At 41.5% G+C, this 26,517-nt stretch overlaps 1 protein-coding gene across 1 annotated transcript; it reads right to left on the reverse strand.

Annotated features, from left to right (window-relative positions):
* Nucleotides 1-905: 905 nt before the first annotated feature.
* LOC308076968 (glycerol-3-phosphate dehydrogenase, mitochondrial-like) lies at nucleotides 906-26,144 on the reverse strand (the record flags this gene model as incomplete). The annotated part of the gene is made up of 5 exons (XM_080417493.1): nucleotides 906-958; nucleotides 3,997-4,054; nucleotides 23,972-24,147; nucleotides 24,630-24,764; nucleotides 26,033-26,144. The coding sequence occupies 5 exons, from the start codon at nucleotides 26,142-26,144 to the stop codon at nucleotides 906-908; spliced, it is 534 nt and encodes a 177-aa protein (XP_080273619.1).
* Nucleotides 26,145-26,517: the final 373 nt, after the last annotated feature.

The following is a 26,517-nucleotide window of genomic DNA, read 5'->3' on the forward strand; positions in this document are numbered from 1 at the left end:
AAGTTCAGTAACCGACCCTTTTTATTTTTTGGACAGCTTATTAATATTTATTGAGCCGTACTGCTATGAATTCTCAGATGGCTTCATTTGTGGCAGAGCAGATGCAGTGAAATCATGTATGGTTGAGAGACAGAGGGCAGACGCTGTTTTATTTATTTATCTTGACTGTTTTGCCAACTTAAACAGGAACGATCGCGGAACTGTAGCACGCCACAGGACAGAGTAGTTGGAAAAATAAACGATAAAGTAGCAATTCAGTTAAAAAGAAAAAGCTTTGTCTTCTCAAGGTTAAAGCTGGTATATTAAGATATTCAAGAGATTTTCAGCCATGATACACATCGCATTACTGGAGCTTCTCTTCTCTCTCTATCTCTCTCTCTCTCTCTCTCTCTGTCTACATTTCTCTCTGGAGGGGAGAATATTACATACTGTACCTCTTAAGGCTTTGTAGAATGCCACTGAGCCCACGCTCGGTGTCTCCCGACACCTTGATTTAATGATCAACGTGAGCTTCCAGAGATGCAATGTATTTTGAGGTGCCAACGAAGCATGAAAATAACCTTTCACATTATCATTTACACACATATTAGACCATGGGACAGATTGTCTATAGGCTGTCTTGGGGCCATAACTCATCTACCACTGATGGGGTAGCGTCCTCATTCTTTCCCCATGTAAAGGGATGTGACTTTGAGGTGGTGCGTGGGCCAAAATCGTTCATCTTGCGCAATTTTCAATTTTGCCTTTTTACCTGACTGCCTCCTCTCAAGGTGAAATATGGTGCTCGATAATCGCCGCAGGCTTAATGCTGTTAGATTAAAAATAAGGAGAGGAAATGAAATAAAGTGAATCTTGATATAGCATGTCAAAACAACATCAGTTTATGCTGAGATTTGAATTACAGTTTATGGCTTGACTGCGGGGCTAACGCTCTGAAGGCCGTATAGCCCCAGCAGCGCTGTGAGGGGAATGACATATGGGTGAGGGAATGCAGATTGACAGGCAGCTTAGAGAATCAAAGCCATTGGAAACCAAGATTTGTTGTGATACCCAGAGAGGTGTCTGGTGTGCATGTGTTTTATTGCCAGCCTGTCATGTCATGACATTGACATCTTTGTGATGGACAATGGACAGAACGATTCGGCTCATTGTTGTTTCTTTCTACAATAATGGCACTTTTGGACAAACCTTTCTAGGAAATGAAAAATAAATAAATAACCTGTGTTACAATGGATCCAATGCAGTTATTGTTACACACACACACACACACACACACACACACACACACACACACACACACACACACACACACACACACACACACACACACACACACACACACACACACACACACACACACTCTGTATGATAATTTGTAGCAGCTACTCTACCAAGTGCATTGATTTGCCATTAAGAACAACAGGTCATTATTCTGGATTATTTGCCTATTGAAGTGTATGTTACTGCAGATCACACACACACGCACGCACGCACGCACACGTGTGCACAGTACAGCATTTCATATTACACTCACAGCTCTCTCACTCTCACATTTCAGACAAAATGAATAGAATCTGAATAACTGGAAGAAAAAAAGAGAGACCATGAGAAATGCAATTCTCATGGCTAATATTCACTAGAGAGAACCCAGTCCATTAAGCAACGTAAGTAGGCGCTCAGGGCCTCAGGCCACTGTGGGGGCTTTGACGTGGCAAATCAAATATTGACAAATGTTCAGTATAAAATGTACCCTAACATGATAATGACCCGTGGAGTATTATGGATCATTTTAATCAGAAACGCCAGGGCTTTCTCGTGAAACTCCTGAAACTATTTTTGAATTAGTCTTTACAGTTCTCAACCATCAAAGAAAACAAAAAAAAGAAGAAAATATAATAATTCCTGCACACACTGATTACCTCTGCATTGAATTTATTAAAAGTTCAAGGACCTTCCTCAAGATAATCTAACCATAAAGTGAATGCTTAAATACAGGGTTCAATCCAGGCAGATTTATAATGTATACAAAGTACACTTCCCATTACTGTAATAAATACATCATAAGTTGACCTTTGTCGTTTGGGTTCATATGGTGCAATTTAGGTCCAAAGCCATGATTTTTGGCATATTATTTGCAAAATAGGCCGATAAATGATGTGTTCGAAATCTGAATGATACGTGTTCATCATGTGACTCCAGATACTGTGTGAGTGGTTTGGTGGAAGGAGTAGCGTGGATCACAAACACAGTCAGGCGGTGGACTGCAGTCACCCCACTGGACAATGGCCTGGGGCTTTTATTCAGAAAAACTGAAATGAACGATAAAACTTGTAAACACCAAAACAATAGCTGTCTCCCTCTGGAGCTACTGTCAAAACTTAAACTAACTAGGCTGGGCCGCTATTCGGCTTACCGGGACTGTCTTTCGTCAAGGCTGTCTCCCCAAACAGCTCTTCTCTCTCCAGTTGACGCACGCACGCACGCACGCACGCACGCACGCACGCACGCACGCACGCACGCACGCACGCACGCACGCACGCACGCACGCACGCACGCACGCACGCACGCACGCACGCACGCACGCACGCACGCACGCTCGCACACACACACACACACACACACACACACACACACACACACACTGAGGGCAGCTCTGCTCAGCTCTTAAGAAGATAGTCTAATCTATGGAAGGCAGCTGAGTAGGTGTGGAGCTGCCCATGGAGCCAACTAGCTGGAATGTAGCAGCCTTCCTTCAATCACCAGCCCCATCAAGCCCCCACACCTCAACTCCTCACATACTGTGTAGGCCACGTAGCATAACGCCAGTGGTGTAAAGTAACTAAGTACATTTACTCAAGTACTGTGCTTAAGTACAATTTTGAGGTATTGTGTTTTACTTTACTGGAGTATTTCCAATTTTCTGTACTTTTACTTCTACTCCACTACATCTCAGAGGCAAATATTGTACTTTTACTCCACTACAATTGTTTGAAAACTTTAGTTACTAGTTACTTTGCAGATATAAATTGTTATATTATAAAACATACTAAAACCACTTTAGCCCTATTTTATACTTAGGCTATTTGAAAATAGCTGATCTACAAGCTCACACCGACGCGTTTTGAGCTTGTAGATCTGCTATTTTCAAATACTTTTGGTACTTTAAGTATATTTTTATGGCAATACCTTTGTACTTTTACTCAAGTAACATTTTGAACACAGGCCTTTTACTTGTAACAGAGTATTTCCACATTGTGGAATTGCTGCTTTTACTTAAGTAAAAAAATGACATTACTTCTTCCACCACTGCATAACGCTGATTTGAAACATTTGGGGTTGAGTGTCATCCTTGTACTACTACTGGTAGTGTCCGTGAAACACTTGATGTTGATTGGTCCAGCGGTTTATGAGATTATAGCTGTGCACATCAGACAGACAGATGTGCAAACACACAAACGGGTGAAAAACATAATCTCTGCCTCCCGGCCTTCTGACATGGCAGAGATAAACAATAAACAAAAACTAAAAGAAAATGCACTGACAACTCCCCCACTACGCTACTGTGATGGTGAAAGACAGCAGCACACAGTCAGGCATTGTATTCCAGCTCCCCCGGAGTAGCCTTCGACCCTTCAGAGATAATCACAGAGTCCCTGTAGAAGTACTCTTAATTAATCCCTGCCCATCCAACAACATGGCTGCAAGAAAAGTCCAGGGAGCTTTACTTTGTGTACAATTAGAGATGCCCTTCCCTCAAACAACCCTCCCTCCTTCCTCAGCCAATGCCGCCAGAGGACGAGCCTGGACTTGATATGACATGCATGGGAGGTGGAGGGTGGGGGAGGGATAACGCTTGAGAGGACTGGTGCTCGAGTTGGGATTGATCGGGTGACCTTCAGATGGGCATTTTGGCATAGAGCCCTTTCCTTTCCATTCTGTCTGCTTGCCGCGTGCGTTCCCCATACCGTATTTCACTGTGCACAGACGTGCGCGTACAGTCCCCCAGAGATGCTTGGCCTAGCTGTCTCCCTTTCCCAACAATCAGTGACTGATTCTGTGTAATGTAAAAACACATTGAGACATGGGGGAAACACGATGAGAAGCAGCTGTCTGCTAACTGCCAATCAGCACTTGGGGGTTCCAGCATGCAAATGTGTAAAGAGCTTTTAAGGTCTCAGAAAGAAGCAAATGTTTTCTTCTTAAATGAAGATATGAAGAAAGACCATCTGTGGAACATCTGTGGAAGACATGAAGAGTAAGTCAAGACCCTATTTATAAAGACGATGACAGAGGCTAAATACTTATATTGATCTCATAATATTCTCTGCATCTCTAGGTTTGTCAAATACAGACTCATTGATAACGTTATTATAATATACAGTGTGTGTGAGATGAGAACCATTGTAGTGTCATGTCTTCACCCTGATAAGCCTGTGGTTGCTTATATTTGTCTCTATTCTATTCTAGAGATTTGCCACTAAAGCCTATTTCAGACCAAAGATTTTTGATCGGATGAACCAATTTTTAGCCCGATTTTTGTCATTTGATTTTTGTCACGAACGTGTCATGGATGCAATGCGTTGTGAGCTTGTAGATCTGCTATTTTCGCCATGCGACACCATTATATGCAAAGTATAAATTAAGCATTAGATTGAACATTGAGGAATTTCTTTGGGGGGTAATTGCAGTACGGTACAAGAATATCTAGCAAACCGACCTGCTAAATAGAGAGATAACAAATTGTGAAATGGCTCAATGTTCTCTGACATTGTCATTAGACAATTTCTGTTCTGTTGAGAAAAATCCAAGATTAAGGCTATATATATTTCAGTCTTCCCTAATTTGTGTCTTTTCATTTCCTGCCTCACTGCATGCCAACAGGCTGGTCCCTTGGGGTATACTGGAGTGTTTGTCTGGCTACATTGCTTTGGCTGGAAGACTGTTCATGTCTGCTAAAGGTGGGCTGTTTTTTGCTGACTTTCTATAATACAGGTCAGGCAGTTTCATGACCCTGCTGCCCCTTAACCTCACTCCGTCAAATGGAAGAAGCTTGCGACACACATTTTGTTTCACAGCGTACTTGCATCTGAGACTCCGGGCGTAGAATCGATGACAGACGGAGTTTCATTTTTTCAAGGTACTAGGCAGGTGATTGGATGATCCCGCCCCTAGCAGCCGCTGATTGGTTCGTATGCGCAGCGGTTCGGGCAGCTTTACTCTGTGAGCAATCCCAGACCCTCCTTCCTGAAACCAAATGCAATGCAATGCATGAGATTTCCGGAGGGAGGGGGTGTTTACCAGGCTAGCTGCCCCTGGCATCTGTGTTATCAGAAAATATTTTCTTATAAAATGTAACATTTAATAATGACACTTTCTGTAAATCATAGACAGGGTTGAGCTGAGTGGAGGAAAGGTGCATGTACAGTTGAATGGTAAAGATGGATTCCTTCTTCGCTGAGATGAAAAGTAAGGAAAATGTAAAGGAAAATCAATAAAAACAAGTCAGACCTTCTGTCTGGACATCTTTGATTGAATTAATACTTTATTAGCCAGAAATGTAAACAGCACGAGGTACAGTCAGACATTAAGGCTAAAAGGATATCAATAAAAAGTCTTGGGGACTTGTTTCCATTGTGGATTGTATTCAATTCATCAACATAGCATAAAAAAAACACAATGATACATGTCATCAACAAATACAGAACACATGTACAAAGGGGAAAATGTCGGCAGTGAATGACACCACCTTTCTATGGGAATTTGCATTTACCTCCTCTTGTAGTCTCCTCCTGATAGATGGATTTTCAGGCAAGTTTTGAAAGAAACCAGTGATTAAAACAGATTTTAATCACTTGTAATGGATGGTGTCAGGAAGGACATTCCACATTTTGGTGGCAGAGCAGTAGAATGAGAATTTCCCCATGTTTGTTCTATATTTGAGTAGTACCAGATCATTGTCACTCCCTCTAGTATTGTGGCTGTGGGTGTCACTTACTTTGGAGAAGTAGTCAGTCAAGTATGAGGGTATTGAGGGCATTGCCCCTTTGACTAATCCCATTTGTATTTGATGTCTTCTACCCTGACCCTGGGGGGGGGGGGGGGGGGGGGCTTTAGGCCGAGAAGTAGTCAAATCAGTTTGTTTTGGGAGGTCTGAAGCTTAGTTTTTAGTGACATTGGAGAACCAAGAGGTGCAAGCATAGTCAAAGTGGTATTGAATGAGGGCTCGGGCAAGAGTCTTGAGAGCACTTTTGTTGACAAAAAAATATTGCTCTTTGATTTACAGGATCCCAAGTCTATCTCCTCTTAGTCCACACGGACGTGTACCAGGTCACATTCAATAGGATCTCAGAACAAATTTCCCTGGTCCATTAGGCCCTAGTCGGAACCCTAAAGATTAGGGTTCGGATCTGTCATTTTGGATCCCTGAAGATGTCTACTGCCTGGGAAGTATCTGTCTATGCTCCAGCTTTGCAGGCTCCTACTATACTGTAGGTGCTGGCCACATTTGTTTTAAATTTGTACCGTTCTATTATTGTGCCAATTGAGACTGTAGCCAAACCGTAATCATACAGTGAACTGACATCTCAGTCGATAGTTTAAATTACAAAATGTATCTCTCCTGTCAGACAGGTCCCACTGCTCATACTGTGTGTAATAGTTCACATACAAAACTGTGCACTATCCTGGTGCTACTTGACACTTACAACAGTAATTGGGACAGCAAGCTTGGAAGAAGATGTCCTATAACTGAAGTAATAATATGTCAATGAACAGCCATTCTGTGCAGACAGACGTAGATGAGTGGTAGAGAGGCCGTCTGGGAATCAGAAGTCTGCCCTGTCTATGTGTCGAAGTGTCCCTGAGCAAGACACTTAACTCCTATTGACTTATCCATATTAATGGCAGCCATGTCACCTAATAGAGGACAAATTCCATGCAAACTTACTGTGGCATTTTCTAAAGGGTATATTCAATTATCATTATTATGATAATAATATTAATAATCATTATTATTATTATTTGTATGGTAAAGACACCACAAAGGGACTTGGACAGTCCTTTTTGCCAGTAGTTTCTACAACCAAGTCTGACCCACATACTGTATGTATTTTTGTTTTTTTAGGATTACTGAGTCTTATCATATCTTATCTTATCTTATATTATGATAAATGTTCCACTACGGAAGAAAACTACATAACTGCAATAATTGTAGAGGTACATGGTCATAATTATTATGAATAATTTGTGTCAAACTGGGCAATACTGCACTGCTTACTTGCTCAGTCGTATAACTTGCTCCGGGCAAGAGTGAGCATCATCAGAAATTCAAGCCAGAAAATGCAATTAGCTGTGGCTTAAGTGCAGTAACAGCCCAACATTAAACGTGTAACCCCAGACTACCCGCAAAGTGCATGGACATAGGCTAGACAATACACTAGAGAGCAAAGACTAGCAGCACCAAATGGATTCAAAACAGTGGAGAACAAATTTACCATGCAATGAATTGGGCCAGCATGTCTTTAAAATCAGTGCTCTACCCTGACCACGTTAGCGGTGTCCTGCAAACCAATTGAACTGTGGTCTCAAACAGACTGGAATATACATGTTCATGTCATTTATAATTTAATGAATGTATCATACATTTCATGTAATTAACAATACATTTCCAGATTGTTATGGCAGTGCATGGACTTATGGCGTTGCAAAAGCTCAAACTCACTCTAAACACTTATATGTCCCAGTTGCACAAAGAGGAAACATTCACCCTTTACTCATCCTTCATCTCCCTGGAGCTCGCTGGTGCAAGTGCACTGTGCCAGACAGTGATGTAAACTTGTAAAATAATGACATAAAGTGGGGCTCTGAAGCGCACACCTTCAGTACCCCCCTTTTGGTCGTTGATAATAAAATGGAATTATTCTCCCATGTTTGGCAGCTCCCTGAGGACTACTTGTGTGCACATCAGTGGATTAAGACTGAGGAGCTTGCGGTCTTCCCGGGGCCTTTCATTGCTGTAATTGCCGTGTCTGTCCATCACATGGGTGCCTCAGAATGAACATTATCTCATGACATGCACACAACTACAGTGTATAGTTGTGAGACTTCAATTATGCAATGTGCTTGTCAGTTTTGAAATGGTGCAAGTCACACTATGCAGGAAATTCAAAATCAGCATTCCATTTTTGCATATTGTGTCAATTATCCTGACAAGAAAGACTTGTAATGAGTGTTGAGATATGCTATGCATGAATATTTTTAGTTTGATGCATCGTGATGTGTGGATGCGCATCGACTTAGCTACTTGGCATGAACATATTTAGATTCAAGGAAGAATGATGAAATAAAATAAAATCTGTGCTCATATTAAAACAATTCAATTCAGGCCAGTCATACAGTCATGGACTCAGACTTGAATTTCAACTGCCACATTAAGACTTTACAAAGTCAGCCTACTGTCTATCACCCTAAGAATATCAAGGATTTACAGGACTAATGTCTGAGAAGGATTTGGAAAGAAACGTGTCCATGCATGTATGTTCAGTAGACTCGACTAACTGTAATGGTGTCTTTACAGGTCTCCCTAAAACATTGATCAGACAGCTGCAGTTAGTTTAGAATGGTGCTGCTTGATTCCTTACTAATTCCAAGTCAATATTTTCTGATCTTTGCACTGGCTTCCTATCTGTCAGATAATTGATTTCAATACTACTGTTGGTTTTATAAAGCACTGAATGGTTTTGGGCCAAAATACATTTCTGATTCTACATCATTCTCAAGTCATTTGGGACAAGTCAGCTTTATGTCCCCAGAGTAAAAATAAAAATAAATGCAGAAAAGTGGTGTTCAGTTTTTAGGCCCATTATATGGAACAAGCTAGCAGAACTAATATCTGCTACAGCTATCAGTTCTTTTAAATCTGAAGACTTTTCTGTATGCCTTGTCTTCTGAGATTTTTGATCTGTGTGCCTCATTGTAATTTTATTGTAACTTATTCTTTTGTTATTTTGCCTTTTCATTGTGTAATGTTTATAATGTGTTAAATGCTCTAAATGTTTTTTGCAAAACACTTTGGTCTGTTTAGCTATAAAAAGAAAAAAAAAGAACTAACTATGTACAGTACTCAATTTACAATTATGCCATTTAGCAAATATTGAGATACATCCTTATTTTCTAAAGTGCAAGGTTGGAACAAGTGGCATGAACCTTAAGTCAACTAACAACAGGAGTAAGTGGGCAACATGGCAATTCCCCACTGCTCCAACAGTTAGGGATGGGCTAAATGCAGAGGACACATTTCAAGTGCGCAAATACTGTATACAGTGGCAAATACCCCCCCAAAAAATAAAGAGGACACAATTATTATTATTATTATTATAACAAAGTTCTAATCATCTGGAAACAATAGAGCAACACATCTACATTATCTAAACATAAAGTTGAGTATGCCATCTGTGAACAAGCTCATTCTTCAGAACATGACCCCATTATGAACTACTCACAAGTGGAAGTACTTCTAACAAGGATATAAACAAAATGAAAAGGAACTCTGTAATCTTGCACACTTACATTCTATTAAAGGCCTGCATTTAAGTGAGGGTGAGAAACGGTTCAATTTATGCAAGAAAGACAAATTGGTCATTAAGCTGGCTGTGGGTCAGGCTATGGTAATGCTAATGGAATATGCTCACTTCAAAGAACCACTAGGAGTCATTCATTTCCTTTTCTTCTGGTATTGGACCATGGTGTACACCTGTTTGCCCATCATGTGGTGGACTCGGGACTCAGTTCAACATGTCTATAGAGGCACTGTGGAGGGAATGTGTGTGTGTGTGTGTGTGTGTTTGGCGCGTGTGGGCATGCTGTAAGTAAAAGCGCTTCTGGTGGCACTCTATTGAGGCCCCTGGGTCTATTGAAATTTGTGGTAATTTCAATCGGGCTATACATTCATGATTTTTTGTGTTTTTCATTTTCTTTTTGTTTTGGTCAAATATATCTCAAGCCAATTATACCAAAACTATAAGTTCAGCCCATTCATGCCCATATATGGAGATCTGTGTATCTGTCAGTCCTTGTCCCTTTTATGCCCATATATACCGAGATCCCTGATGTCATCAGTATATGCCCATACATGGGTATGCCCCCTTTTGTGCCCATATATGGAGCTGACTAATTTGTTTGCTGATGCCATGACGACACATTGAGGTTAGACTAACACATTCCATATTTGGGCGTAGCTTCTTATATGGTTATGGCTGAGTCGTGGTGACATGAGCGTGACGTCAGATGTTCGCCCGTGACATGAGAGTGATGTCAAAGGTCCGTCTGCTGGCCGGCCGGCCTTCCCTTTAGCCAATTTTAATATAGGATGATGTGTACCACAGTTGGTAAAGTGTGGACAAAATATTTAGGCGGAGTAACAAAAAGTGTTTTTTTGTTTGAAGGAGAATTTGCACCCATGTGAAAATTTCCCATGTAAAAGCCTTGGATATCACCTGCCAGTATATCCACCTGCCATTCAACACCAACTAATTAAAAAAAATGTTTTGAAATGTGCCAGGAGAGTTTTAGGGACAAGAGTAATTTGTGCAGCCTAAAGACTTTGGCGACTGGCGGCATCATTTCGTAGAAGCTACAGTATATAGTCATTTTAAAGATGACTCAGACTGAGTCAGACAAATGAAAAAAGTATTACATTCATTTAAGCTGTATGTGACAACTTCCTCTTTGAAATGTTCTTGGGATGGAAGAAGTGTGACTTTGTGGTTGAAATGCAAACAGGAATGAAAACAATAAACAATCCTTTGACACTGGAATTAATGGCAAGATAAGGATTATTGATTATTGATATGGATTGTTGAACTACTTGTGCAACAGAGTCATGACCAATGGTTAAAGTCTAATTAGCATTCAGCTGGAGAAAGTTATGAGCTATTCACACCTTGATGCCAAGAAGGAAATTGTGTAAGATAGCCTGATAAATCATTAGGGTTAAAATAAAGATACAACTGTATCATAAAACATGACAAGAGAGACTGTCCCTTTGCCTAACCAAACAGTCACAGGTTTAATCCCCACAAGATTTTGTTCCTCCCAAGGTGACCTTGAATATGACACTGAACCTATCCTTCACTCAGTATAAAATGTGAATGTCCTACAAAGATTTCAGAGCATGTGAGGATGACAAAACAAAACAGTGTGATCACATTTAATTTCCTACAGGACACATTAATGTCTCCAGTCGCACTCACAGTGACAACAAGCGACAAAGCAACCGGCGATCATCAATTTCCAGCAGTAGCTGGGCTACACTGAGCTACATGTAGAGCAGCTAGTCGCCTGGCAAAAAGCTGCAACTTGGTGGGGATTTTTTTTTTGAGAAATGTTCTACTTTATGCAAATGAGTAGTGGCAGCGTCAAGTGGAGGCAATTTGGTCTGCCAGTCCGAACAGGACCCAAGATTGTTGGGATGAGTGGAGAGGTATAATAAAGTGAATGTCAAATATGTAATAAATAAATAAACTAATACATTACAGATAGATGAACACAATTACCCATTTCACACATTATGGGACATGACTTATTATTGTCTTTTTATAAGTGATCAGCTATATTAAACCGTTCAGATAAAACAATCACCCGAAGGTTAAGTTATTAGTTTGTAGCCTATCCTTGTTAGCCCCTAAATGTGTGCAATTAGGCTACAAACATTAAAATGTCAGAATGATCTATAATGGTAATGAAGTGTAATAACTTACAGAGGGAGAGACGTGTGCAGTCATTTAAAAATGTTTTCAACAGTGGATGACTGTAAAGAACAACTGGAAGAACTTTAGAAGGGGGGGACAAAAGCGAAGGGAGTCAGCAGCAGGCCCGCTGGTGCCTATAAGCTGCTCGAATAGCCTTCCTCAACCCCCTGCCTCGCCAGTGGAAATATGCCTGGAGGGTTTGAGAAGGCATCCCTCACCTGCAACAGTGAGTTACAGTGATAGATTGCTGTCATGTTTTTTGTCTTTTTCTTTCTCTAAAACAAAGCCAAATTGAACCCTGAAACTTTGTCACAAGATAGACACGCACATCAATGGGTTTATTGTTAGTTATAACTCAGTTTTTACCGACGCTTCTGCACTTGGGCTTCGTAGGGCAGAATAGTAGCATCTATCCATATGAGTCCTCTTTTACCATTATCTTTGCCTAGAGAGCTACCAATTTGACATGGGCATTTTTAATGACAGTCCTGTCGTGAACATGATGGTTTGCCTTACAGTGCCAAGACCTCTATCGTATGGCGTCAAAGTGACCCATAAAGAATGCAGAAAATACCTGTGACGCGCATGTATTCACTCACATACCCTGTATTTGTAGCCCACTTCCTCAATGTTAGCAATGCCCACAAGCTGGCTGCAGGCGACAGCGAGGTGACAGCACCTTGGTGACATACAGAGACAAAGTCACTGCCGGTGTGAGCGCAGGGAGGGCCTGAGTGTACTGTAAGTACAGGCATTATCAGACTGATTCAGGCAATGTGCCTGGCTGTCCAGTTGAAGGGCCAAATCCATCACCTCGTTCAAACGGCTTGAAAATGTCTCAGGAGCTTGGCAGCACTCCGTACTCCAAACATCACTAATCAACACTGCCAGGGAAGATAATCACTGCCCCTCGTCTGTGTTGATCCCTGAAGAACAACTTAGACGCCTCATTCAGGATCCAGAGGCCACATGGATGCCAACACAAATCTCCTTGGCAATGATGGATTTGATTGTAATTTACATTTCAGGAGTTATTTAATTAATACAATAGCATTGTAACCAATCTATGTTAGTGGCTGTAAAGCAGTGATACTATGTAGCCAGTGATGAGCTGTGGATTTTTGAACTAGGGGGGCTATATTTTCTGACGTCACGTGCACGTGCACGCATTTGCACATAGCCAATAAGCTCAGTGCTAGTTGAAATACTGTATTCAACATGTGATTTTTTATGTTATTATATCTTATTATTTAGTTGCATTGTTAATTTGTTGTTTTTATTTTTGTTTCAATTAATTAATTATTTTATTTTCCTTTTAGTTTTATATAAAAGCCCTTTACATAGACTCACCCACACATAAGTAGTTAAAATAATCAGACAACTTGTCTTTGTCTTGTCTCAGAGAACTGAGTCCTCTTCTAAGCGATCCCCTTCACACTCTGCAGTGCAGAGACTGTTGTCTCTCATTGTGAGAGGAATGTAACACATTCAATTCAAGTCCATGGCTTTTTTCGAGTAGCCTAATGTTATGCAAAGCAGCCAGGTAGACGCTATTGAGAACGGCTCGCCGCTGACGGCGCGAACCTTGAGAGGCTATTGTTTAAACTTTAAGGTGTTAAGACCGCAGCTGACGGTGCGTGCTCGCGCGTGCATGTGGAGCTCCCAGCCCCCCAGCCAGCGCCAGAACTAAGGGGTCGCCGACCCCCCATAGCACCCCCTACAGCTGTATGTAGCTGATGATTATGTATTCTCAGTTTGTCACACCACAGATTTGTTCCTTACAACCACATTCATTTTGATAAATAAAGTCTTATGACAATGCCTGATTTTTAGTTTTTGCTTACCTTCTTCTGATGAGATGGCCGGGTTGGGACCCTTCATTCATTTATTATACTTATCCTCTCCTATATGAAAGAAAATGTCTCAGAGTGGCACTGTTAAGGAACATACAGTAAATGAACAAAGGAGCTCGGTGCAATTAACTAATCCTGATTCATCAGGGGAGGCATGTGTTCTCCTTAAACCCTGCCTGAGCTCTCTAGTCTAAGTACAGTAGAATAGGGCACAACAAATCAGGAGACTATGGAAAAGTATTAAGAAGCCATCGACATTGCTTGTGAAGGACGATGTTTTTTTGTTGTTTTCTTTCAACAGAACAGGCGATGTTGACTGGTTACTTTTTTGTCAGTAATTGTTATTGACATCAGAAAACTAAATAATATCAAGTTTCCCCTTTTCTTCTGTTTTTTTTGCCATTTGATGTTTAAGGGTCTAGGACGGTCTTCTTTTTGTTTAACTTGGTAGTATTTCTTTGCCTGATCTAAAAGGGGGTTTTGTTTGTATCCTTTGTTAAATGTGGGCTTGTTAGCTTATCTAAATTATGCATTGGCTTCTACATTGTGACTCGGGCAATAGCAAATTATCTCTTGCCTTTTGTTGTCTTTGGTCACACCATTACATCACAGTTAGCCAATGTGCTTTGGCTGCAAGGGCCGGCGTTGGTTGGCTTTGTGGGGCCATAATCCAGCACACTGCCGACCAAGAGTAATCACGTTCTCCTTGATGCCATGGCCTAATTAATGGCAAGGATAATTAACTCAGACCCAATTCATTGGACACAAAGTGAAAGGCAGAAGCCCCCATTATCTTGTTGATAACGGCATTGTCCTTCCTCCTATGCCTGGCCTTAATGCTACCAAATACCATTCCTGATTGTCCAATTTACTCTGAGCTTATAGGGGTCACCCGCCATTTGTCGAGCCCGCGGAAGTGCTGTGAATGTGGCCTGAATGTATAGTGCAGCACAATTATGAAAGTTCACTCGAAGTGTGGATAAAAGTGTCATGAATGTTGTGTAAGCACACAATGAATACATTATGTGATCTCACTGATCTCCTGTAAGTGCACCAATGTGCGCTCACTGTGAGATGAAGTGGTGACATTTAAAGGAGCACGTCACCCATTTTCAACCATATCTCCATATAATTGGTCCTCACTAATGCTCATTATACGATGACACTATTTCTCTCTACTGCACTCTGTCTCATTGGTGGGCTGTGGACAGTTCGGAAACCTGCCTACCAATGACATAATAATCAATGGATATTCCAAGCCAATACAAACGACATCTTTTATTTTTCTGGAAAGTTAGCATGCTGAAATAGAGGCCAATCTTCTTGTAGGGGTCCAGCTCTAAGGTCGTCCTGCTTTGGTGGTGGACAACCACCAGAGCAAAAACAGACCTTAGCCCCCAGTATCATTCATGAGGAGTCAGTGGAGTTGGTGGACCCCTACAAGTTCCTGCTGGGCATACTGTACCAGTAGTGGTCCTACAGTACCTGACCACAGGATCTACTTGTGTCAATAGAAGAGCAGACCAAAGACAACCACCGCAGTTGTGTTAGATATATTTTATGAAGACACTCTACCATGCAGATTGGTTAAACTAATGTTTTATTCACTAAACTAGGAAATTAGTCAAATTACCCTATGTGGATCTCTGGATCTATGTGGATCCAGAGATCCACATAGAAATGGCATGGATCCAGAGTGGATGTCAGACTTCATGTGGCCATCAGTGACATCAGTCATCTATGATGCCTTAGAATCTGGGCAAGATTTCAGCATTATCACCCGTTGTCTTCTATCATAAAATAAAAGTTAAATGAAAAAAGGTGGAGGTACTTCTATGGCCTACTGGCAGTGTCATACAAAGTATAGCGCAACAGTTTACAACACACACACCAGCCTGATCTAACCCGATCTCACACAACTTAGTATACATTGCACAGAGTGTCATTCCGTGCATATATACCTAGAAAAACCCCAAAATCCGTGCATAGCCGCCTCGCTTCTCCTCCATTTCGGAGGCGCGCAGTCTCAAGCGAACTGGAGCCACGTGAGGGACCACAGAGTGAGCTAAAGCAAACGAGTTGCCGTCCCGAACGTTGCGACGTTCTCTTGAGCCTACTCAGCGCCGTTTGAGTTATATAACGATAGGCACAGAATCGTGCCTATCGTCACTGGGTCCGTGCAATGTATACTAAATTGTGTGAGCCCAGCCACGCACACACACACACACACACACACACACACACACACACACACACAGACACACAGACAGACAGACAGACAGACAGAGAGACCCTGTCATACTGTAGATGGCTAGCCTCTTGCAGAGCCCATGGCATAAAACATTTATGGATCGTTATTGGTTAAGGTTAATAATGTTGTTAATAAAGGCTGTCGATGACAAGGTTAATAAAGCATGCTTAATTACCTTTATAATCTATCCAGACTTTTAAATCACTCATTCTAGTCATGTTAACTATATGGCAAATACTTTTATAACAGCTGACTGAAAGGGTGCTTTTTAATACTAATGCTCAATATGCATTGATGCACCTCAATAGTTCAAGTTCAATTGAATATAAAGTGCAAAATCACACAACATAAAAACAATATTAAAATCAACATTAAAAACAAAACAGTCAGATATAAGATCAGGGCAACATAATAAACAGAGAAAATATGTGTTTTCAGTTTGTAAAAAAAAAAAGAAACATGAATGGATTGAGCGTGTCTTACAGAGGTAGACAATTGGTTCCAAAGGTAAGGAGCACGGTGGGAGTAGGCTCTACCACCCGCTGACTTTTTATTGATTTTCGGGACAGTAAGGTAACCAGCGTCTAGAGAACGGAGGGAGCGGGAGGGGATAAAAGGACTGATGAGATCTGACAGGTGTGATGGAGCTAGCCCATGAAGCGATTTATAGGATAGCAGAAAAACTTTGAAATCACAGCGAGCTGGAATTAGGTAGCCAATGGCGGGATTTGAGTTTTTAGTAAGTAGTCTGGCAGCAGTGTTTTGAATAAGCTGTAGTGGCTTTGTGGTGCAGATAGGTAAACCAGAGAAGAGGCTATTGCAGTAGTCGAGTCAAGAAGAAACAACATACGTGTATAAGGGTTTGTTTCAGTATCCGCTGCATTGAGCATAGAAAGGATCCTAGAGATGTTGCGTAGGTGAAAATACCCGGTTTTGACTATTGCTTTTATGTGGGTGTTAAAAAAAAGAATGGGATCAAAGACAGTTAAATAATGAATCACTGGTTCCTCGAGGTCTAGTCTAGAGCTATATATTTTAGAAACTTGAAATGAGAGTGATTTCAGAATCAGAATCAGAATCAGGTTTATTGTCACATCACAGGTTTACAAGGTAAAATAGTGGGTGAAAGATTGTGGGTGATTTTGATAGTGTCATTCAATTAGCCTATTTGTATCACATTATCACATTATATAGTATATAATGTAACTCTCAATAATACCATAGACATACATGATGATATAACAGAAAATATGGCTGGTAAGTAAAGTGACAGCACACTAAACACCATGTTTCCTGTACTTAATTGCCACCAACTTCTCTCAGTCATTGTTGGATTCACAGCACCTGAAGAGACCATCTGGAGGGATCTTCAGCTATACCTTCTGGTGATTATGTCTGAAAGTACACAAAAGTAAAGGAAGATTAACTCTAACACTAACCCCAATCCTACATTAGCATACGACACAGTAAATAGCTAACAGCTGAAGCAACAGACCAATGACTCGTAAAGGCACCAATCCACCCTTAATCACTTATCTTCTAATTGTCTTCATATTACACTCTGCTGATACACATGCTGCCCCCCCCCCCCCCCCCACACACACACACCAGCTTTCTCGCACCCCGAAAGCCGCAACCCACGCCTTACACAGCCATGAGTATTGGCAACCCAGCCGGGTGGAGATATGCGCTATGAGGAGCACACTTTTCCAGTTTGCACTATTCCCATACAAAACATGTGATTCAAATAACTATTCATCTTTGTTCCATGGAGCACGTGACCACCATTATGTGATCAGTTTGTTTTTTTACGCCCCATTGATGCAACGATCATAATCATGCACCAAATACATCTGAGTGCAGTCTAATTGTTACAATTGCAATATGATATCATCGGCTGCATGTATAGCATGTGTGCAATAATATCATGATGTACAAACTCCACATGCAGCTAGTTTTATATATTGCCACCTATTTAATTACATTTTCCGGGGGTCTAAATTAGCCCATTAAATAGACGGCTAAAATTACTCTTGGCGTATATGTGACCTGAGCTACTGCCCTGCAATGTGTGTAAATTCCTGATGGAATTATAATGCAAGCAAAGGCAATTTACTCTACAGTTGGACTTAAAAATAGCTATTATGCTATAATGTACAGTTTTATACCATTTGATGTCTCCCAATGAAAACTGACAGTACACTTATCCATTTGCATCTCTCCCACGCCTTTAAACATCACTGTTTGAAAAAAAGGAAAAAGTGGGATGTCAATGTGTCAAGTGAATAGTTGCCATAGCTTATCATATCCGATACACAAGAGTATTTAACACAACTGAAAGTGTGTGACTTTATTGGAGGTTTAGCTTCTACTGCTGTCCTAAATGATCTCTATATTGAAAACAGAGGGCGATGAAGAAAAATGAAATGGAAGGGGTAGAATCCAAGGAGTGTCAAAATAGGGGTCAGATTCAGGTGACCTTGGAGACTTGGGTAAGTGAACCATGACTGAACAGACTGGTACTGCACCCTGAGGGAATCTGATAACATACACATATATTACCTATGGCACTCAAAAATAAATAAATAAATAAATAAACTTAGGCACTAAATTAACACAGGCACTGGAATGGTTGAAAAGGTATCCGCGCCTGGGGAATACTGTGTTCCAGCTTTAAAGCTGGGGGCTGAATTCTTCTTCTTCTTCTTCTTCTTCTTCTTCCTATACTTTCAAAGAGCACTTTTTTATTTATTTAAATAAAGCCTGCATTATATTATAGTATATGCATATGTGAATGGTTGTTTACTCATTTTTTGGAACCTCAGCACCCTCTGCTGTATACCTGTAGAGTTTTATTTGGTCATAACTAGACGTGGTGTAATGTGAAGGTTCTTTGACTGGTCCTTGTCGGGGCCTTGACCACATAAACCCTAGTGTCCCTACACAGGACATGTCATATTATAGGTGAACATTTGGTGAAAGGGAAAAAAGGGCCATGTATAGACCCTGTTTAAGGACGTATAGGGTTTAAGTAGTTGAAAAGCCTCAGCAGCCAAATGACACACCACAAGCTGTGCAGGTTTATATGGCTTATAGCTATTTTACTATAAGTCCCTCTTTTCCTGCAAGGTGACTGTGATCTCTACTGCAGAGGCTTCATACTTGGTTGACTGACTGTGTGTTCTATGAAAATAATACACACAAAAAAAAGTTTACACTGATTACGTCATTTTTGTCGGTCAATTGTTTGCAACGGTGACGGCCAGGAACTGAAGCTATTGTTATACTACAGTTACTTTGCAAGTCACTCCGTAATGGCTGGAATGTCAAAGTAGTTCAGTGGAGAGTTGTTGGGGGGAGATGGCTCATAGCCCACATAGGCTCTTTGGAAAGAAAGTTTGTAGTTTTTTCTCTGTATAAATGGGACCATCTGTGATGATTTGCATATTATGCTTGTGGTGATTCAGTGAACCCGACAGATTCCATGAAGTTTGGGTTTTTATGGACAAAATGAGCCTCTATGGAGAATGGAATGATTTTTGCACTGGCAACTGGCATTGGTTATGTTCAACTCTTCCTGTGACTCCTTAACAAGATAAAGAGCCTAAAAATAACAGCAATTCCATAGAGTAATAACAACTGGTTTGCAATCTGCCACTTTACACTTAAATACTGTAAAGTCTATTCTATTGTACTCATGGCCTGTTTTATATTGCTTGCATTCTCTTTTCAAACAACAACACAATTAGATTTTATTTGGCATACTGTATAACAAATGAAAATATAAATAAACAAATAAATAAAATCACTCATTGGCCAAGTTGTCAAATGCAATGCTAACGAGACTGCAATATATTTCTTTAAATAAAAACAAGTTGCCACATATAGCACGTACATTCTCTCTCTCTCTCTCTCTCTCTCTCTCTCTCTCTCTCTCTCTCTCTCTCTCTCTCTCTCTCTCTCTCTCTCTCTCTCTCTGTAATACAAAAAGCAGGCCAGGCACAGACAACAGCAGCATTTCGTGTTGATGAAACAGTTATGACATTGTTGCCAGTGTGAGTTGCTACTCTTCAGGGATTATATTATGGGGGAATCAACACAGCTGCAGTGAAGGTGGCATTAACGGCAGCAGATGTTATTTGTTTTAATACTGCGCAGGGACACCGTGTGGCGGTGGTTGGGTGGCTCAGCTGCCTGCAGCCGTCTTTATGTTCAGACAGCCTGGTGTTTTATTCCGCCAGAGCCTTTATGTCGTGGCTAATAAACCCAGCGGGTAAACATAGCTACTGGTGACATATAGCACAGTGATTTGGGATTCATTTAGCCTGGTAGAGATGCCAAAGAGAGAGTCACCCTTGGGATGACAAAGAGAAGACAGGCCATTACTGTAGGTACACAAACATAGAGTAGAAATCCCCCATGATTCAGTCTCCACCGGTGGCCAGCAAAACATGATAGCACGTACCCTCTACCCTCTTTATTTTCTTCATTGTTTTGTCATTGTAATCCCACAGCGGTCGTGAATCGATGCCAAACTTCCTTTAACTTCTTTAAGTGCACAAGTTGTTATTTGGTTGAGTATTGTCGCCAATAAGGCAGCCATGAAGCAGTTTGCAGATGGATGGACGGACAGATGGTTCTGACTCTAGATGTACTGGGTCTCTGACTGCATGACTTAACATTTGTACAGCGTATTAATAATCTAAAAGAGACACCAGGTTGACAGTAGTTAAACAATGTAGGCTACAGTATATGAATAAATATTAGTACAGTCTCAGTTTCTCATCAGTTATCCTTAACAGGCATTTGTCAAAGTTTTGTCATTTATGCCTTTAGCTTTAGCTGGCCAGGTAGTCATAACGGAAAGCCCACAGTTGTATTTGCAGTTTTTCTTTTTGTGTTGTTCACAATGAATGATATGCATTGTGAAGACATTGCTTTTGGTTTGGCATACAACAAGATAAAAAAACATAACTTTGGTCCCCTGGGTTGATAAGTGAACAAGAAAACACAATGATGCATGGATGATACCTCAGTTACAAGAGCATTAGCATTCATGATGTGTACGTGTGTGTATCAGTCCGGTTTTGAAATGACGATAGACTGCTTCTCCTCTCCCGTCTCCTGGAAAATAGAGCTGTGTGGATTCTGCTCCGATTGCATTACAAGATAACATATGCATTAAGGAAATAAACCTGAAAAACGTAAGGTCAAAACCTAAATATTCACTGAGACTGTGGTATCTGCAGTCATCACGGTGGTTTAATAACCGTCAGGCAATGCATTGCGGCCGCACAAAGAGATAACCTGAGACATGATGTATTGCGTGAGCCGAGTTGTGTACACTCTTGATTTATTTGTTGTACCACCTCTGGCTTCCTGTATCCAATGTGTCCCATATTGACATGGATGTTATCATGTCTAGCATGAAATAGACAATACCTCTTCAGGCACTTCAAAAGGCACCATATTGTCACAGCAGAAAATACCACTGATTCGGAACACTCACAGGAGTCTTGTCTTAACTTGGGTGTGTGTGTGTGCGTCGTGCACGTCCATGCGTGCGTGTGTGCATGTGTGTATGTGTGTGTACTGCTCTACCTTCGAAAGTGCTGATCCTGATGTAATATTGACAGGCACTGAGCCAGGCCGGGTCTTTGGAACTGACACATTAAGGTCATATTACTTTTCCTCTCCAACCTCTCTTGCCTGTCTGTACTGCAGCGAACGAAGCGCTAAAGATAGCGCTTGGCCAATACCGAGGCCCCAACTCACCAGCCATGTTTGTGATTAAAAATTCATGGGCCTTTAATGTTGAACACGGCACGAGACAATGAGGGGAAAATTGAGGTTTGCGATGGGGCTACTTGCCAGTTAAAATCCAAAGCAGAGAGATTGATGGCACAGCCTGTCAATTCTGGGAAAAAAATTATATGTTTTGGTATAATATATCAAAGCTCACTTTAAATCAATAACATGAACCTAGACTCAATGTTTGTATACAGATGTCGTGATACACCATAGTCCTCTCGGGGTGGATTGACCATATCTTATTTAAGTGTCAGCACGCACTCCCAATATTGTCTTGGCATCATAAATAATGCATTGCAGGCTCTTAGGGGTAAAACGGACAGAGACGGAGGTTATAAATATGAAGCGTATGAGTTGTATTGACATGGCCTAGCCATGCCGGCACCCCATCATCAGTAGGAGGAAAGTGTAACCAGTGTAACTGCAGACCTGTGTCCTCTATGTGTCCTGCCCTTTATTGGACCACAGGAGGTCATGTTTTCTGTGCTGGTTGCATTTAGATAATGGCGTCTCTCATGCACTTGGGATCATAAAAGCATACTATGTATGTTTGCATGTGCTTTGTATGCATTTTTATTCCCATGAAGTACATCGACTTTATCCGTGAACTTGGTGACTTGTGACAATCAGCACTGAAGTGGATTCGGAATTGCATTGCATTGATGGAAGAAAAGTGTGGTTTATTTGATTTGGTTGTAAACAGATAAATAGTGAATATCACCCAGGCATTGGTCCCCAAAGGTTATAAAACTGATTGTCTAAAACCAAGGGCCACTGGTGCAGCCGGGCCCGATGAAGATGGGACAATGAGGCGTATAGCCTTATTAATCACAAAGACAACGCAAAATGTGCATTTGTCCCACACTTTAATTTATTAATAGACTAACATTACTGTCAATCAGAAATGACAGTCCCACAGGGATTTCCCGACAGTGTTGGGAGGGAGTTGGCTGGAAATATGGTAGCTGCTGCTGGCAGGCCTTGCCCGTGCTGGTACAGTATGCAGCCATTCTGTGAACTGTTTTGGTCACTCTTTTGTTTTCTTTGTGCAAGGATAAACTCCAGTGTTTCCTCAGCCGTTGATTTCTACCACCCTATCCACCGCAACTGTGTTTGGTGGCCTTCCACAGCGAGGTCACTCACAGTGACAGTGGATTGTGTAGTGGTACTAGCTTGTGCTTGATTGGTCACTTAGCCATATCAGCCCTAGGGGCTTATAACAGTTAGTCACCTGTCTGTCCTTTTATCTCTCCCCTCACCCAGGGCAAATGAAGATGAGTTACATGTTAAAGGATTATCACCACATCAGAATTTGATTCACTTTAAGATGGATTCATATACAGTATGTTAACACATTGACTGCCAATCACGTAGATCTACGCGAACCGCTTTAAAGCCGCCACGTGCCAATTTCACCCAAAGACCAAGGAGATATGATTAGTTGAAGATCTAGACTCCTATCCACTTCCTTGTTAACTTAAAACTTAAAAAGTCTGTATTTCGGCTCCTGAGTACCTTTTTTTTTCCAATGAAAAACTCTGGCACTGGCTAAAAAAATATGAAAATAATTCTGGCAGTTAATGGACTTTAAGTAAAAGCAATACAGTTGTACAGAGATTTGATTGTAATTGGTTCAGAATTATATTTACCTCACTATACTTTAACTCACTTGTTTTTGCTTATTTCTTTACATAACCCATGCATACTGAAATGCTTGGTATTACTTTACACATTTTGCAGTCATTTTCATCTGGTGAGTGCACTGTTGTGCTCCCAGAGCTTTGCACCGTGAGGGAATTACACTGAGTTAGAAGGAAATGATTGTGGCAGAGATCGTAATGTGGATGCATTTAATTGAAATAGAAATTTGCATGAATTTCAAGTCAAGTCAAGTAGAACTTTATTTGCTCTTAAAGGGGCAGTTAGTTGTGCAGCATTAACACATTACCCGCCAAGATATTAAACATCGTTTTTTATCCAGATGCCAGCGTAATTACCTTAAAAAATAGACGATCTTTGAAACGCCGTGGAAGCCACATTGCGTAGGAAAAAAATAGCCGATCTACGAGCTCAAAACGAGTCCTTTTGAGCTTGTAGATCTGTTATTTCCACTATTTTTGAAAATGTTTGAAAATATATGAAAAATGTTCAACCTGGAGATGATTATGACGATTATGCAAAAAATATTACGATTATCTCAAATACAGTAATTGTGATTAGGCGATTATTTGATAATTGTGACAGGCCTATGTGTATGTGTGTGTGTATGTGTGTGATCGGGTTGGTGTGTGTGTGTGTGTGTGTCTCACCTCGTTCTCCAGGCCGTAGTCTTGCACCAGGCGTATGTAGAGGGTGGGGGTCCAGCCTTTGGCCCCCTCCAGCATCAGACCGTCCGTCTTGCCCGGGCCGGCCGTCAGCCCGTGGGCTTTGACCGCCGCGTCCAGGGTCTCCTCCGCCATGGAGCGGTAGGTGGTCCACTTCCCACCTGGACACACACGGACACACACACACACACACACACACACACACACACACACACACACACACACACACACACACACACACACACACACACACACACACACACACACACACACACACACACCAAATTTGGAGTCATATGTTGTCTACTGACATCACACGCTTGGCCTATAAAGGTGAGAGAGCCATTCATTTATCCGCCTAACGCACAAACAGTCAGACACATAGCATCTCCACTGAGAAGACCAGAGGTGAGATTACAGTACGTTCAGTTTGTTTAAAAGCATGCGCCATGCGATCGGCAGCTGTGCGCTGCTGATCGCCACGGCGATGCTGTTGGGTTTGATTTGGTTGGCTTTGGCTGATAATCCGGAGGTCCCTGTTTTGAAATATCTCGGTGTTGAGAACTACTGCGCTATAGTATATATAAAACCTAAGTAATATACTCTCTCTCTCTCTCTTTCTCTCTCTCTCACACACACTGACCAGCGATGGTGACCAGTCCACTGTCACTGATGTTGACGATGTGGTTCCTGCAGATGGACTGGGTGTCTTTAGAGTTGGGGTCGGTGACCAGGGGTCGGATGCCACTCCACGCTGCCAGCACATCCCCTCGACGCACTGGGGACAAACAGACAGACGCACACACACACACACACACACACACACACACACACACACAGCGTTTCACCCACAGACCGTGAAAACTAATATGGACAGCGTCACGCCATTGGTTTCCACAGACCGTAAACGAAGCCTATTCTGAAGCACACTGAGCACAGAAAACATTGGACGTTTGTGAGATCTGCCGTCAGCAGGGACGGATTAACCCCTGCAAGGGCCCCTCGGCCCCCCCCTAAAAAAAAGAAAAATTGAAAAAAAAAAATATATATATATATGTTTTTTTTTTTGCAAAAACGTTTTTTTGGGGGGGGCTAGTGCAAGTTACAGGTATGGTGTGTATGATATTAAATCCTTAATCATATTCCATCATATATGGAAGGGCCCCTGGAGCCCTTGTCAGGGCCTCAAACCCAGCGAGAATCACTGCTGTAAATACAGAGGAGGGGCCCACGCACTTGATATTTGATTAACCTATACATTTCATTTTAGTAAATTGTCGATGGCCGCGCGGCCCAGTTCCCTCGAAGGCCCCTGAGAGCCAAGGGTCGTTTTTCCCGTATGTCAAAATATTATTATTTTCTGGTATTCCCCGTTAGTTTTAGTATTAGTTGTGCGATGCGATCACAAAATGCATTGATTTAGCCTATGGAATGTCGGTGCGTCTTTTTTCTTTTTTTTAAACCGGTGCTGCGCTGAACATATAGCGCACTGCTCTGCTGCGCTGAACATACAGACTCTGTGCGGCATCCAACATACAGACATCCAACATACATGCGGCATCCAACATACAGAGCGCACTGCTCTGCTGCGCACTGGTTTAAAAAAAAGAAAAAAGACGCACCGACATTCCATAGGCTAAATCAATGCATTTTGTGATCGCATCGCACAGAGGCTTCTCTACACACTCACACAGACACAAGCACGCAGGGATTTAGCTATTTTATGGATAGATATATTAGATGTCATTAATTAATTTACCGCAATATTTCACCCGCGGTTTATCCGATATTAATTAATAATTATATTTGATTGACCCGCAACCGCGGCTAAAACCGCGATCCGCGCATCTCTACTCTATACCTTCCACGTCGGGCTGAGGTAATGGTAATCTATCTAAAATCCACCATCTTTGGCTCTATACCTTCCACGTCGGGGCTGAGGTAATGGTAATCTTTCTAAAAATCCACCATCTTTGGCTCTATACCTTCCACGTCGGGCTGAGGTAATGGTAATCTTTCTAAAAATCCTCCATCTTTGGCTCTAACCTTCCACGTCGGGGCTGAGGTAATGGCGGATCTCGCTCAGGATGAAGTTGATGTCGTCCTCGGAGGGCGTGGGGTGGGCCGTCACGCTGGTGGGCGAGTCCAACAGGCCCATGTTGTCAGGACTGAGTGGATAGAAGGGAGGGGTGGGACAAAGCAGGATTGATTGATGTAATACTTTATTAAACCCCAAATGACTTTTTTTCTATCGATTAGTCACCCCACGGAGACTTGAATTGGTGGATTTCTTTTCGTTTTTGTCGCATTCCTTAAAGGGATATTTCACTTTCAATAAAACTTTTGGTCATTTTATCGTCTACTCAGGCTTTTGTGAACCCCCCAGACCGTTTTTAAGTTGCTTGATTTAGTATTTAAATATTTGATAATCATTTTATCAGACACGCCCCCTTCCTATACAAACCCATTATAACTTCAAACTCCATTTTTAACATGTTAGATTCGTCAAAAACACCCGTCCTTGGTTCTGC

The sequence above is a fragment of the Gymnoscopelus braueri genome, assembly GCF_963280865.1.
Source record: "Gymnoscopelus braueri genome assembly, chromosome: 21".
Classification (NCBI taxonomy): Eukaryota; Metazoa; Chordata; class Actinopteri; order Myctophiformes; family Myctophidae; genus Gymnoscopelus; species Gymnoscopelus braueri.